Raw genomic sequence first — 15,141 nt, forward strand, 5'->3', positions numbered from 1 at the left:
GCACTTGTGGTGTTATTTTACCGTTCATGCCCTAGAGTAATTATATACATGTGCTTCCATAATTGCTGATGACGGTACTACTGATGTTTCTGTGGTGTTGAGCTTCTTTTTGCAAATTATATGGATCGAGCAATAGCAGCCATATTCTGCTACATGTGTCCTAGATACAGAAATGTTGGCAGTCAATCATTATTGTGTAGATGGAAAGGCCTCCATGTGTCATGCTACATGTCATGTCATCGTTGGCTGTTCTCGCCCCCTTTTCTAAGACACTTTGCCTGTTTGCTTGCTCTGTAATGGTACAGATTAGATCTGATACACACAGAAGGATTGTGAGCCACCTCTCAGAGGGCCTGAACAGTAGCCCAGGGCACAGCTTTAGGGCAAGTCCTCTTTAAGTAGAGCTGTCACTAATGGATAAATTGCACTGCACCAGAAAACGTTGTAAGAAAGAATTTCATTGCTGCTTGTTAGACTTAAATTTCGATGACTGAAAAATCTAATTATTTTCATTGAGGTAAAGTCCCAATGCAACTTATATGCATTTTTCTTTGTAGGTGTTGATGATACCATTTGTTTGTTTTTGCAGAATTTGTTTGTTTTTGCAGACATGATGGCCACTGAAATGCTGTCTTTGTTAAACGTTTAACTTATCTACAGAAAACAAAGGCGGTCTTACTCTTTAATAACATTGTTATCCTTTTGTACTGTTTTCCCGCCAGGTCAGTTTTTCTGTGGGAACAAACACTGTGATGAAAAGGAAGGACTGAAGAGCTGGGAGGTGAATTTCGGGTATCTGGAGCATGGTGAAAAACGGAATGCACTTGTTAAATTAAGTAAGTCAGCTCGTCCTAGTGAGTGTTGTTGGCACACCAGAAAAGGCTATGTTTGCCTTGTATGTTTTCTCTATTCGTGCGCCCACAGACCGACACACCCCTGATTCAAGGAGCTACTGGTGAAATATCCTCAGGAAAAAATTTCAAACAAGCCAGTTTAGAGTGTACTGTGTAGTGTCAAATGCAATGGATCCTCTCAGTATACAACAAAGATGCTCCCTGGGCAGCTAACGTGTGTAAGTATTTATAAGTTAGTCTCAGCGCATTTCTTTCTTTCCCAACCGCTAGTGCGTACTCCTACTGAGGCGCGTGACACCCTCACCAATTCTTCCGGAGTCTGATGTAGAATAACCAGCCCACAATGTACCAAAAGAGGCCTTTGAATTGTGTCCAACCTTTTTACAAACACCTTTCTGAAATAGGAGTGAAACTCGGGCACACAGGCTATATTTAAACTAGCAGGGTTCATTCATAGTGAGTTCTCTCGTGTAAAGTACATCTAAGGCCAAACATTTTAATGAGTAGAGTCACATTCAAAGAATGAGCCTGAATGGCCCGAGCCTTTGCTTCTCATGTGCTAAGACACAGCGCCTCACATTTTACTGCTCTTAGCGCGTAAAACACTCACACAGAGCTAGACCATGTATTGTTGTTTTTTTAAGTTTTTTGTTTTTTACTAATGAATCCCTGCTTATGCAATAAACAGCACAGTGATTGTGTTTCCAGGTCCTTAAATTTGGAGGTGCAACTCCAGCGCCAGTAATGTCCCTTCATCGAGCAGTTGAATGATCTCTGGTTGATGATTGTAAAGGAATAATGTCCTTGTGACTCTTGCTCATTCACAACCTTCCGTCCAGAATAATTGCTCACCACCAAGAAAACACTTACTCCCTAGTAGAGGTACAGCAGCTTTTATACGTCAAACTGATAACTATATCACTCACCGAGTCGGGTTGCAGAACCTCTTTTAGTAATGCTAGGTCTCAATTAAATGTCCCAGTTAAAGAAGTGTGCTCTATTAACACCTGCTCGTTTGTATTCCTAAATTGAAATGTGAATGGGCTTTGACGGGTCCTTTGTCTATCATGCCACCAGATTGTGTAATCCGCTACTGGCCCACTTTCTCAAAATGGTCAATCTTTAAGCATTCAGAGCATTAATTCAAATGCCCCGGCTGTAATCATCCCCGCCAGGAGTCGTTTACCTGGGTTTGGATCTCAGTTTACCTTTTGTGTGACTGAGGGGACACTCTTTGGGTTGTATTTTAAGGTGTATCATCAAACTGATATTCATATGACATTTACTTTTCTGTCCTGACTCTTCTCCATTTTCACCTCGGGGGTACCTTTGGCATCTAGCGGCAGGGGTAAGGACCTGCTTCTTTACATGCCTGCTAATAGAGCACTTTGTGTGCTGGTACCACACATGCATGCGTGTATCATGCGCATCATGCCTCCATCGCTGAACTTGCGTGCACCCTCCCTAGTTCACTTTTTTCTGTCAAACGGTGTTGGTGGGCATCTGCTTCACTTGTGCTTAGAGAATTCCGTGCATGATGCCCAACATGACTCTATTGGGGCTTATTGTGGAGTCTTTCTTCCATTCTATTTTCCACTGTCGCCTTCACTGCCTGACGCAAGTGGCTTTTCAGGAAAGAGCATTGCAACAGGCCATGTTCTTAATAATCTATGCATGCAAGGATCAACCGCATCAGGGTGAACAGCCTGAGCAGATGAATCCACACATCTCATGAGCAGGAAATAGTCCAGGAAATTGTCCACCTATCTTCGACGCCTGTGGTTGTCCACCCACAGAAGTTTCTGTAACTCTACTGAGCAACAGTTGTGATCTCTTTGCTTCTTGGACTTGAAGGTGACAAATGTTTTAACCACCACAACCCCAACTTCACTGACACCAACAGTCCTCTGAAAGATCAGAAAGTATCCCCTGGTGCCTTCATTTAGGCCTTGTTCGGTCGCATCTTCCTATTTACTTCCTCTACCTCAGAAGAAGTAGCACATCCTTCTCTCCCTGTGAAGAGATCTACTTTAATGGATGGAGGGAGATTGGTACACCCCTCACAACCACTGCGCAGCTGGAACACGTCTCCTGAGAAACTGACTTACTTTCTGGACCTGGCCAGAGGCATATATGCACCAGACTAACTCTTGTGGCCTCTGGAGGCAGTCGAGTGACTGCCGAGACAGCCAGTGCACTATGGATAATGTAATGCATCACTCATTGATATATGTTACATCTAGCCCAACCTACATTCAGTGTCAAGGCTCACTTATCCAGTTATAAGGTGGTATCTGTGTCATTCTCCACACATCTGCCTGTCAAAAAAACATGTCAGGCAGCTAAGTGGGCTACCCAAGAACCTTCTGCTCTCGGTTTGCTCTCAGTGGGTTTGCTCTCAGTATTTTGAGTGATGTGAGATTTGACCTGAAAGTTCACCTCAACGTGATCTCTAGGTCTAAGCTGCAAGAGCGGCCTTTCTCTTCTTTCTCATTTCATCAGTTCTTTCAATAGAACTGCGAGTTAAGAGTGGGAAAGAACCTGGCCATCATAATTGAATTAGGTTACTTTTGTGGTATCTCCTTTACTCTTAGTTCTTTCCCAGGTTCAATGCCCTCTTGTTGACTCTTTAGCCATCAGTTAGAAAGCCCACGCCTGTTGGCTGTTTTTATAAAACAAGCATTGGCATAGCCAATAGGTCTCTCCTTTGGGACCTTATAAGTGTTTAGCCAAGCAACAGTTGATGTTGTTGCACCAAGGATATTGTGCTGCATAACTAAATACTTAAGGCCCCAAAGGCGAGACCTATTGGCTATGCCAATGCTTGTTGTATTTGTGTGTATTGTTTTAAGGTCCGAATTATAGAAATTGCTTGGGCCCGTTAACCCCGTCTTCCACTAATGACTCAGTGAGGGTCCTTGGATTCCAGAAATGATTCAGTGGGGTCCAAAGCACTCAAAACCTTAAGAACCACTGTCTTAGAGGGTGTATAGAGAGATCATTTGTGGGGTCATGAATGGATTAGCAATCTATACTGCTGTTGAAGCTGTTGCATACTTCATAAAACATGTGACCTGTCCATATTTGATCTAAAAATCTTCTGAAATCATTGACTACTAACAAATGTAATTTTCCTCATTTTTATTCATATTTATCCATTAACTTGATTGCATCTTTTGACCTGGAATAGTAAGACCTGTTTTCACTTACACACAGCACAACATTTCCAGCCCAAAATGCACTGGAAGCATCTGAAAGTTCAATATAAATGTTCACATATAAGGTCTTGTATGTTCAGTTAAAGTCATTATTAACATCAAATCCCATGCACATCTACATTCCCACTATAGAACGGCAATCGTCTTATAGAAAAAGTAGCATGTTTATCCTGTTCTGACTAATTTGCCATTATAGCTTGTTAGTCATCTCTGAATTGTGTAGATTACTATATTATAATTTGTTGAATGTTATTTTCTAGGAAAGAGACCCACTGCTCAGCAAAATTGTAATTTGCTACACTCAGAATAAATTATATGTTTTGTTATTAATTTAAATCTAAAATAATATTGTCGGTCTTATCCGTTTATCATCATACAGCTTTGTTGTAAATTGTTAACAGTATTTCTGTGATTTCTAATTTCCTGTGACATCTTTCTTACTTTTAACTGGAAAAAGCCTTTCTTCATTTCGCTGATGAGAGAGATACAGATGGAGTATTGGATAGGCAGGTGGAATGATTGACAGAATGGCAGATGTACAGATAGTATGACGGGAAAGACAGACATGTAGGCAGAGATAAGAACACATCCACGCTTGTCAGGTAAACGTCCCTTTGAAAGGCAGGCAGATAGAAGGATGGGAGGGCAGAGGTACACACTCGAAGATGACATTTAGCGAGGGAGGCCGATAGAGACATTAGTGGAGTGTTGCATACATTAATGCGTAGATACTTGGGCAAAATACAGAACAATGGAAATAAACTGAAAGATAACAGAGCAGGCAAACTGAATGATGGCCAAATGAATGAGGGATGAATAGGCAGGGGAGAGGATTAAAGGGCAGCTAGATGAGAAGGAATATGTTCGGAGGTAAGGAAAATCTGAAGGATGACAGAACAAGGAGAGCGATGAAGAAAGGAAGACAAAGAGGCAGAAAGATGTGCATAATGGAATCCTACAGTCAATGGAAAGGGAAGTTGGTGATTAAAACAGAGACAAACTGCCGGAAGAAAGAGAAAGCCAGAAAGTGAAACAAGCGCGCGCGCCACACACTGCAAGTTAAACAAGCCGGTAATGTTGTGCGGGCGAGAACGGGAGTTGTGTGCGCCTGCGCGAAAGTGAAATAGAACATTGGAGAGGCGGAGCGAGGCGCGCGCTTGTGCGCGTAATAGCAAGCTGGTGGCTGCCTTTGGTAGCACTTTATAAACCAGCTTACTAAAAATGTCTTGCCAGACCAGCGCATGCGCTGGCTCTAGCGAGACCTAAACAAAGGGAACTAGAGAGAGAGTGCAAACGCACCATGATTGGCACTTGCTATGTACGACACCTACAAGAGAAACTTCTTTTACACAGCTATAGAAGCAACTTCCTATCCTACCATTACATGGCAGTAATGCCTGAAAGTTGATGAGGGGAAAGAGCCTCTTGACTAAGTAATGTGGGCCAAAATAGTGGGGGTCCTTTGGACGGGAGGCGAAAATAACGACCCTATCAAAAGATTTGTGCCTGTCTGGCAAAGGCCCATTTCGAGTCAGTGCAAAGAATGGTGAAAGATCTAATTGTGCCTGGGCAAAACTTGCAAATATATAAAAATCAACAGATATCAGTGCACCCATCCTCACAGCAGGCTTCAACCCGATTGGTACAAAAAAACAAAACTGGTAACAGATTGGGGAAGAAATCGTATTTGCGCCCAGGTGTGCTTTTAAGTTCTTTCTTGTAAAATAGGAGTGCTCCCTGTATTATTTGCCTTAACATCCTTCATAAACTAGCCATGTCCATCACTCCTCATGTAATGTCAGTATTGTGGTATGTCGAACCTAATTGCACTATATGCTTTCAATTTCCAGCAGGGGATGCTTGTTTTCTAGAAAATGGTTTTACTCAAAATCTACTAGTGGGCAAACCTACAATTTTGTGACGTTTCCATCAAGGTTTTCGTTGTTACCTTGGGTGCTAACACTCCTGCCAGCATATATGCATTCAGCTGCGTAGCTAGATTGCAATTAGCCCTAATGCCTACAAGGAGATTTCAGCAACTCGACTCTAAAGAAAAAGAAATATTAAAATATAGAAATATAAAACCGCGCTTTTCTGCCAGTGCCAAAAGCTCCTCCTGGATTTCATTCCTCACTCAGTGGGATGGTTGTCTTCACCATACTAGTTCTTGGTCATGAAGATTTTCTGAAGGGGCCACCTGTGGCTTAGTTGGTGGGTTCTGCCTTGAGGTGAACATGTACCCATTTGCAGCTGCAGTAACATTTTGATCTTCCTCACTAGGCTGGTACGTCCACCACTACTCCATTTACTAGATTGATGTTGTTTCCACAACACTTGTGGCACTTTGGGGGGTAAATATCAGAATTTCAATGTGGGTCAGGGTAGATTCTGCTTGCCACATACTGCACAACAGCTGAAATGTTTTATAATTCGATAATTGTACCAACGACTTCTAATAGATTAAACAGACTGAGGGTCTGTATTTTTTGGGTTGTTGTATCTCCATGTGGATCCCAAGTACTTTAAAATCTCAGGCCCCTTCATCAAGACTTGTAAGTCTTCCTTCCATTCTGGGAGCAGAGTGGGAGCATCTTTGGACTGAGTAAAGTCATAAACAGTTTTGACGCCCTTGGAAATTACTTGTTCTTGGGCTGTAATGTGTGCTGGATGTCACCACAGTCAACTAATATAGGGCCACATGCATCAACATTTGGATTAGCGATGACCTAATTGCGACTTTCAGCGCATTCCAAATTAATGAAACTCCAAGAGTTTCATTTAGGGATTTGTAGGGCCTCACAAATCGACCTACCTCATTAATATCAATGAGGTAAACCGCAATTTGCGACTCCCTAGGCATCGCTAAAATCACAGGGATGGTGGCCTGCTAGGGTCAGAAGACCACCATGTCCGTGATTGCTTTTCAATTAAGCAAGCCTTTTTTTTTTGTAAATGCAACCCTTTCCCTTAAAGGAAAACCGATTGCGTGCCTGCTCTTAAAAAACATTTTCGACCACCATTCCCAAAGGGGAAGGAGTTTCTTGTGGACCCTTTCCCATTTACGAATGGGTTATCACCAACTTGAAGTTGGTGGTAAATTTCAAATGGTTTGCGATGCATTCACTGTCACAAAACATTCATATATACCTCTGCGATTAGCTATTTGGGGGGACGCCCTAAACACGCCATTTCCAAATAGCAAATAGGTAACCCATTTTACGTATCGGTAACAGGTTACCGAATCGCAAAATAGGGTTTGATACATGTAAAATGCCTTTTTTGCATTTGCGAATTGGCCGTTTCTACATATCGGCCCACTTGTGAACGCAAAATTGGTTGATACATGTGGCCTGTAATCTGTAACTTTCATAGCAACAACGAGCATTCTCTCATTAGCTACGCCTGCAGTGTTTGGTATGCAAATATGCCACATACAGACATTCTGTGTGAATCATAAACAAATAGGTCCCTTAAAAATAATTTGTATAGTGACAGAAATCTTTGCTATTCATCTGCCTCAGAAACTGTGGCACTTCTGTGCATGAAGGTGAAAGGTAAGCTAGGCTGGTTGTTCATGAAGCCTTTTTCCTTTGCTTTCTCAGCTTGGCCACCTTTTTTGTAACAGGACTTCTCTGTCTCTGTCTCTGAAGGAAGGGTAGAATGCTGGTGTGATGTCCATCCTGGGGTTGAATCAAGATGATTAATGAAGAACCTTTCCTATCCAATGTGCCCTCATTGGCTTCCTTGTAATGTACTTTGCTGGTCCACTAAACATTTCACTCTTTTGGTTGGGATCCTGTCAAACACATTGCAGCCTCCCTCAGATCCTTTCTCTGTGCTGCTAGTGCAGATACCATGCAAGTGAACTAGTTACCAAACAAGGCCCCCAGTTACCACAGCTCCTAACATACAAGTTGGGAGAATCACAGGAAAAACAAGTGCAATAAACATTAGAGCGCAAAAGCTGGTACAAGGATCCTGATACTGCGGTCTACCATAAGTTCTGACAGCTCACATTTAGCCCTTGGAAACCAGACCTATCATTGGTTGAGCAGATGTTGTACCAGTTGGTTCACACTGACCCAAATGGCAGGACATTTTATCTATTTTTATCTCAAAAGAGATATCGATTCCTTGTTCCCTGCTGGTCCTCTGACATTTTTGGCGAGGCGTTTTCAGGCTTCTCAATCCTTAATATAACCCGAGAGCTCTGAAGGGACCAAACAATTGTATGGCCTAGTGTAGTAGGAATATCAGGGATAGTAAGGACTCAGGCTTCATAATTCCTATCTTTATTACATAATGCAGCCTGATCTAGGGGTTCCTCCTGGATTTTCATTAAGACTTTAGCAGCTGGGCCTAATGTTGGTTCCACAATGTTGCAAAGGGTGGGATAAGACCTGCCTTCGCCTCTTTTTACCCTTATATGTGAAAGAGACCCCCAGTCTGCATTTTCCACTTTGATTGTGGCACCTGTGCTGAAGGATCCCTTAGTATCCCATTTAGCTGTGCGTCCACACGCTTTTGCAGCTTCTCAGCCTGAGGGTGTTGTGTCTTTTCTGGCATTCACTTCATGTATGAAACAAAAGCCCATGAAGTGGGATTTTTTAAAGATGTATTACCGCCAATGACTGAGACCTCAAGGCTCAACTCCTTAGGTAGTGTCTGTCGTACCCACTTCACATTGCTGGAACCCCCCTCTTTGAATCGCCAGCCTGGCACTAATGGGGGTCATTGTGGATTGAATTTATCAGCCTTCTCTTCCCCAGCAGTTAGATATGGTGCCGCCAGCGAGGTGTAAGGGGTTGAGGAAAACTTCAAGTTTTAAAGTAAGGCTGTTTCCCTCTTGAGAAATGAGTTAAGTGAGGCTGAAATCTCGAAAGCAATCCCTTTCTAAGAAGGGGGTATCTATTCCGACCTCACAGATGAGTGAGCCAAAGTCGTCCATCCGTACAAGGATGGCAGACTTTCATTTTGCTTTTTCCTTGTGGTATACACAAGTGATGCAGCCTTTTTGGAGAGGGCATGGGTACAAAGTGGAATTAGAAGTACCATTGCAGTACTGTGAGCCAATTATACTTTTCACCTTATTAATGGTTGTTAAAAAAATGCATAGCCTTTTGTGATTTTAATAGAATTGTTTTAAACGCAATGTTTGAAATTGAAAGCAAAGTAGAACGCTGCATATTGTTAATGCATATAGCCAGCTCTTTAGCACAGTCTACAAAGGCTCTTAAATGAAGAAACAGTAAACCTGTTTGTCAAATGTTTTTTGGGATATAACCATAATAGTAAAAGTTGCACAATTCCTATTTAAAGAAAAGGTACCGGGGGGCGTGGCCAAGATGGCGGGCTGAGAGGACGCTCTTGCCGTGAGCTCCCGAGCCCCTGGAAAACCTGCACCTTTTTACACCTCTGATCTCCCCCGGATCGAGCGGAAAACGCACCCAGTGCTCCCCGTGGTGGTGTGGAGCAGCCCGCAGCCCTCAGTCTCCTTGCTGCGGCAGCGGAGCCGCTTGGGAACCGGCCCGCGGCGAGGGCCGCCAGAGGAACCGCTGGAGGGACCGGGGGCCCCTCGATCGCGGGGCCTCGGTAACCCAGCGAGGGAGGCCAGTAGCACGGAGTAGACCAACGGCTTGCGGGCGTCCCGACACTACGACCCCGCTGTGGCCTGAAACGACCTTCCTTGGCGGAGCGGAGCCGCGTTAGCGGAGAGTGAGGAGGCGGAGCCGACAGGAGTCAGCTACGCAAGCCCGGGGATCAGGTAGGCTGCGAGGCCTGCGCCACATGGCCCGGCACTGAGCCCCGCCCTTAGCCACTGCCGGGCGCTGCCAGCCCCTCCGGCACCCACGGTTGCCTTCGCGGCCCACGAGACCTAACCCCTCTCCGGTCCCAACTGTTGACCGACTTGCACGATCGGCCTCCAGCCATGTGATACTCGAGTGGACAAGTGGGGAAGGACTGCTGCGATCCCCAAGAGCGGGCCTAGCCGGAATCGCCGGATGTGGTGTTCTGGGACGGTCACTGGAAGGACTGTCCAGTGGTGCCCTCTTGTACCGGCAGACCTTGACTTCAACCTTGGGCGGATCGGAACAGCACATACATAGTCCGGGAGATGAGACTACGCCACACCGGAGCTGGTTCCCCAGGCCGTAGCGGACGGCATCTTGGACGGGAGCGGAGCGATTGCATCGGCCTCTTGGAGCAGCCCTCGCTCGCGGCGATTGGAGGCGCCTCATTGGGATTGGGTCCACATCGGCGCGAGCGGTGTGGGTTGCCACCTACTGCTGCACTGCTGCCCGGGTCTGTATTGCCTCCTCGCCACAGCACGTGGACTTTGGTGATCCCCCCCTCCGCGATGTCGAATGCCTGAGGGTCGAAGAAGGGTGACCAGACCTTGCTGGAAATGCTGGGAAGAGGCGCCCCGAGGCAAGACAGGAACCAACCAGCTCCGAGCCCCCCGACTAGTTCTCGGGGCGCAGAAGGCGGGGAACCCCCGGTGACTAGATCATTCCTGGAGTCACTGTTCAGCTCTTTGAGGGAGGACTTTCAAGCCCTGAAGCAAGAGGTGGCTGGGGAGGTCCGGGAAGTCCGGAGAGAGGTGGACTCCCTGGGAGAACGAGTGAACACGGTGGAGGCGGCTGGCCACTCTAGGGATGAGGAAATCACTCACTTGCAACAGGAGGTCCTGAGGCTGAGGGACAAGCAGATTGACCTACAGGCCCATGCCGAAGACCTTGAAAACAGGTCCAGACGTAACAACATAAGGGTCCGAGGCGTTCCATCCAGTGAGGAGGGTGAGGACGCGGCCGCCTACTTAGGAGCCCTGTTCCGTGAAGTTCTGGGAGAATCGGAAGTCTTCCCAATCCGGACCAACAGAGCACATAGAGTTGGTCGGCCTCGCAGGGCTACAGCGCCTCCTCCGGACATTTTAGCTTTCTTGCCGGATTTCCCCCTGAAGGAGCGGATTGTTCGTGAGCCCCGACGACAACAGCCTTTACGCTTCAGAGATCACCCGGTGGCTCTCTACCAGGACCTGTCCGCAATAACACTGCAGAAACGGAAGGCCTTTAAAATTGCTACGGACTTCTTGAGGGAAAATGGCACACAGTACTCGTGGGGGCACCCCTTCCGCCTCATCTTTCGCTGGAATGGAACTCTGCACCAGCTCTGGTCCCTCCAGGATGTTTGCGGAGTGCTGGGACTCACAGCATCGGACACGGACACCCCGGCGCCTCGTCGCAGGCGGAGCACGCGAGATGGCTGGCAGCTAGTCGGGGAACGGCGATCCCCGCCGCCCGCGAGACCCGACTCTCCTACAATCTGGGCAGAAATGTCCAGCGCCATACAGGAGGCTTCCAGGACTACGGCGAATGGCGATGTGGCCTTGACGGCCTGAACATGCTCCGGGGGGAGTCTGCAGTAGCCTATCTTCATCGCAGGTGCGGGGGTTCCGGGGGCGGGGGGTGGCGGGGGCGCTGGAGGTGGTGGCTGGACGTCCACTTGAACGACTTTCCACGGCCTTGTCCGTTGAGGACCGGACTGGGACAATGAAGTACTCTGCATGGTTTGGGGTGAGGGGGGTGGGCGGGGGAGTTGAATGGGTGAGTTTGGGGTTTGGGGCGTTCACTGGGCAGCGAGGGAGAGGGGGGTGCGTGGGGTTCCAGGGAAGGGGTCCTCACAGTTGGGGGTTTGGGGGCTCGGGGACTGTACTGTGCTATGAGGTGGTTTACTATCACTGTGTGCTGTGGCCGCACGCTGATGCCTTTGAGTTTAGTCCGGCGGACCGTGCCCGCCTTGAAGAGCGAGGCTGGTATTCCCCTCACTGATGGCCCTTAAGATTGTTACCCTGAATGTGAAGGGGCTGAATAACCCAGTTAAACGGAAGGCTGTACTGTCCCTCCTGGAAGACTCACAGGCGGACATCTGTCTTCTACAGGAGACTCATCTTCTAGCTAAAGACTGTCACAGGCTACAGACCCCAAAGTTCCCCACGCAGCTTTTCTCTTCCTGCGCTTCCAAAACAGCCGGTGTAGCACTCATGATATCTAGGAGGTTCAAAGGGGAGGTAATGGAAAAGGTAGCGGAACAAAAGGGGAGGCTTCTGGCGTATAGAGTCAGGGTGGGGGGTCTAGTGTTAACTGTAGGCTCCATATATAGCCCCAACGATCATCAGGATCAGTTTCTGCACAGGGCACTGGAAGACGTGACATCCACTCCTGACAGGCACATCGTGATTGGGGGGGGACTTGAATATGGTATTTGATGCGTCCCTGGACAGGTCGGTGCAAAGGCGCCTACAATCGAGAGAGCTCTCGGGCTCGGTTCGTTCCCGTTTGGAGGATCTTGATATGCACGACATGTGGCGCCGCCTCCACCCCGCGACCCGCGCCTATTCCTACTATTCACACGCCCACAAATCCTATGCAAGATTGGACCATCTCCTGGTGACGGGCCCGATGTACGAGCTGGCCCCGGCCGCCGACATAGGGGTCCTGTCTCTCTCAGATCATGCCCCGGTAGAGGGCACTTTCCGGCTACCTCCGGTGTCTCCCTCGCGAGGGGTCTGGCGTCTCAGGGACACTCTGCTGCACAAACACTCCGTGGTGAAACATATCCGCGAGTCCATAGAGGAATATAAGCGTAATAATGACAATGATGACACCACCCGCGCGACGCAATGGGCCGCCTTGAAGGCAGTGCTCCGCGGCGAGTTTATTGCTATCTCCTCGGCGGAGAATAAAGACCGTCAGCTTAAAAAGGACGAACTTACACGCCAGGTGAGGGAGCTAGAACAGGTGCATCAACGGACGGGAGCCCCTCGAGTCTGGAGGCAACTTAAGGCTGCCAGAAAGCTCCTGTCCGCGCTCGACATGGACAGAGCGGAGTACGCTGTACTTCGCCTGAAACACAAATACTACACTGGCGGAGACAGGTATGGCTGGCTTCTTGCGCATAAACTCTGTGTACAACACCAGCAGCATCGGGTGAAAGAACTGGCGGCCCCCACTGGAGGGACAGTCACGGAGGATGGCCAGATTGCGGACGTTTTCCGTGGTTACTACGCTGATCTCTACGCCTGTGTCCCCCCCTCAGTGCGAGCCGAGACTGACTATTTGGAGTCGGTGTCGCTCCCGTCCCTCACGCCGGACCAGGCCCAATATCTTGAGCGGGAGATCCGGATTGAAGAGGTGGTTACGGCTATCTCCTGACTCAAACACGGGAAAGCCCCGGGGCCCGACGGTTTTATCCCTCTCTTTTACAAGACCTTCTGCCAGGACCTTGCACCACTGTTGACGCGCCTGTTTAATTTGTTCTCTGAACCGGGCGCTATCCCTCCGGAGTTCCTTCAGGCGACGGTGTCGGTGATCCCTAAACCGGGCAAGGACCGGACTGAATGCGGGCCCTACCGGACGATTTCACTTTTAAATTCAGATCTGAAGATCTTCACCAGTATTCTAGCGGCACGTCTGGCACTCCACCTCCCGGGTATGGTTGACCCGGATCAGGCCGGGTTTGTCCCGGGCCGGCAGACTGTCGATAATACTAAAAGGGTGACCCACATACTGGAGAAGGCCTCAAGGATACCCGGGGAACGCATGCTCCTTTCCATTGACGCGGAGAAGGCGTTCGATAGAGTGCATTGGCCTTACTTGCAGAAGGTATTGAGTAAATTTGGCATAGGAGAGAGGTTTAGGCACCTGGTATTCAATTGCTACCGATTCCCGTCCGCGGTGGTGAGGGTGAACGGTTACAGCTCCCGGCAATTTGCGATAGAAAGGGGCACCAGACAGGGGTGCCCACTGTCGCCACTGCTTTTGGCTCTTTATATGGAGCCGTTCGCACAAAGAGTTCGCCAGAGCCCCAATGTCACAGGCGTCCGCATGGGGGAGTTCCACCACACCCTTAGTCTCTACGCGGACGATGTGATATTGACGCTCAACGACCCTAGGAGGTCGTTGCCTGCTTGTATTGAAGAGCTGGAAACCTTCGCGACTGTAGCGGGTTTCAAGGTAAACCTTGGGAAATCGGCGGCCCTCGACATCTCGCTGTCCGGCGCCACCAGGGCTGACTTACAGAGGCTTTTTCCGCTGAGCTGGTCTAAAGACCAAGTACCCTATTTGGGGATTCTCCTAGCACCCTCTCTTCCTGCTATGGTCGCGGCCAACTATACGGCCTTAAGTAAGAAGATCAAGGAGGAACTGGCCCGTTGGGACAAGGGCACGTTGTCGTTGCTGGGCAGGGTTGCCGCGGTGAAAATGACCCTTCTACCGCAAGTCCTGTATCTCTTTCGGGCCCTCCCGTTGCAACCCCCCAAGGGATGGCTCGGACAGACTCAGTCTGATATAACACGCTTTGTGTGGCAGGGCCGCAAGCCTAGGCTCAAGAGAGCCATAGCCACGCTAGTGCCTGAGTCTGGTGGCCTTGGTATACCGGACCTGCACAAGTATTTCCAAGCTGCTCAACTGCGCTACCTAGTAGAGTGGAGCCGGTGGGAATCAGATAAACATTGGTTGTTTCAGGACCAGGCGGTGGCGGGCAGGACGCTGCAGGAAGTGCCCTTCCTGCGGAGGGCCCACCGCCCCCCCAACCTCTATGCGTCCTTCATCACGCGGGTCCCGCACCGAATCTGGGACTCCGTGTCCACCAAACACGACCTTACCACCTTTCCCTCTCCTTTTACACCAATAATCAGAAACCCGGACTTTAGCCCGGGTATGGAACCGGGAGCCTTTGAGCTCTGGCGGGCGGCCCGTTGCTCCGCCCTATTCCACATGTATGGCCCGGAGGGTGCCGTCTCCTTCCAGGATCTACGGCGGGACTTCGGTCTGCCCGAGACGGAGCGCATGAGATACATGCAGGAGCGTCACTGGGCGCTCCAGCCGCAGGTACGAGCCTCGGCGGACCGGAAACTCACGGCATATGAGCGTTGGTTGGTGACTCGCTCCTCAGACGCCAAGCTTATCTCTGACCTTTATAAATTGTTGCAACCTCCCCCCTTTCACATCTACAATCCCGGGAGAGAACGTTGGGAGCGGGAGCTGGGGCGATCGCTGAGCCACACTGAC

At 48.7% G+C, this 15,141-nt stretch overlaps 1 protein-coding gene across 3 annotated transcripts in view; it reads left to right on the forward strand.

Annotated features, from left to right (window-relative positions):
• LOC147711757 (protein FRA10AC1) overlaps nucleotides 1-15,141 on the forward strand; it is a 354,287-nt gene that overhangs the window by 272,359 nt on the left and 66,787 nt on the right. For all 3 annotated transcript variants that reach the window (XM_086922478.1, XM_086922479.1, XM_086922480.1), the window contains exon 10: nucleotides 723-836. In XM_086922478.1, coding sequence (XP_086778604.1) covers nucleotides 723-836 — 114 coding nt within the window. The remainder of the gene's footprint in view (nucleotides 1-722; nucleotides 837-15,141) is intronic.

Source organism: Lissotriton vulgaris, chromosome 5 (genome assembly GCF_964263255.1).
Source record: "Lissotriton vulgaris chromosome 5, aLisVul1.2, whole genome shotgun sequence".
Lineage (NCBI taxonomy): Eukaryota > Metazoa > Chordata > Amphibia > Caudata > Salamandridae > Lissotriton > Lissotriton vulgaris.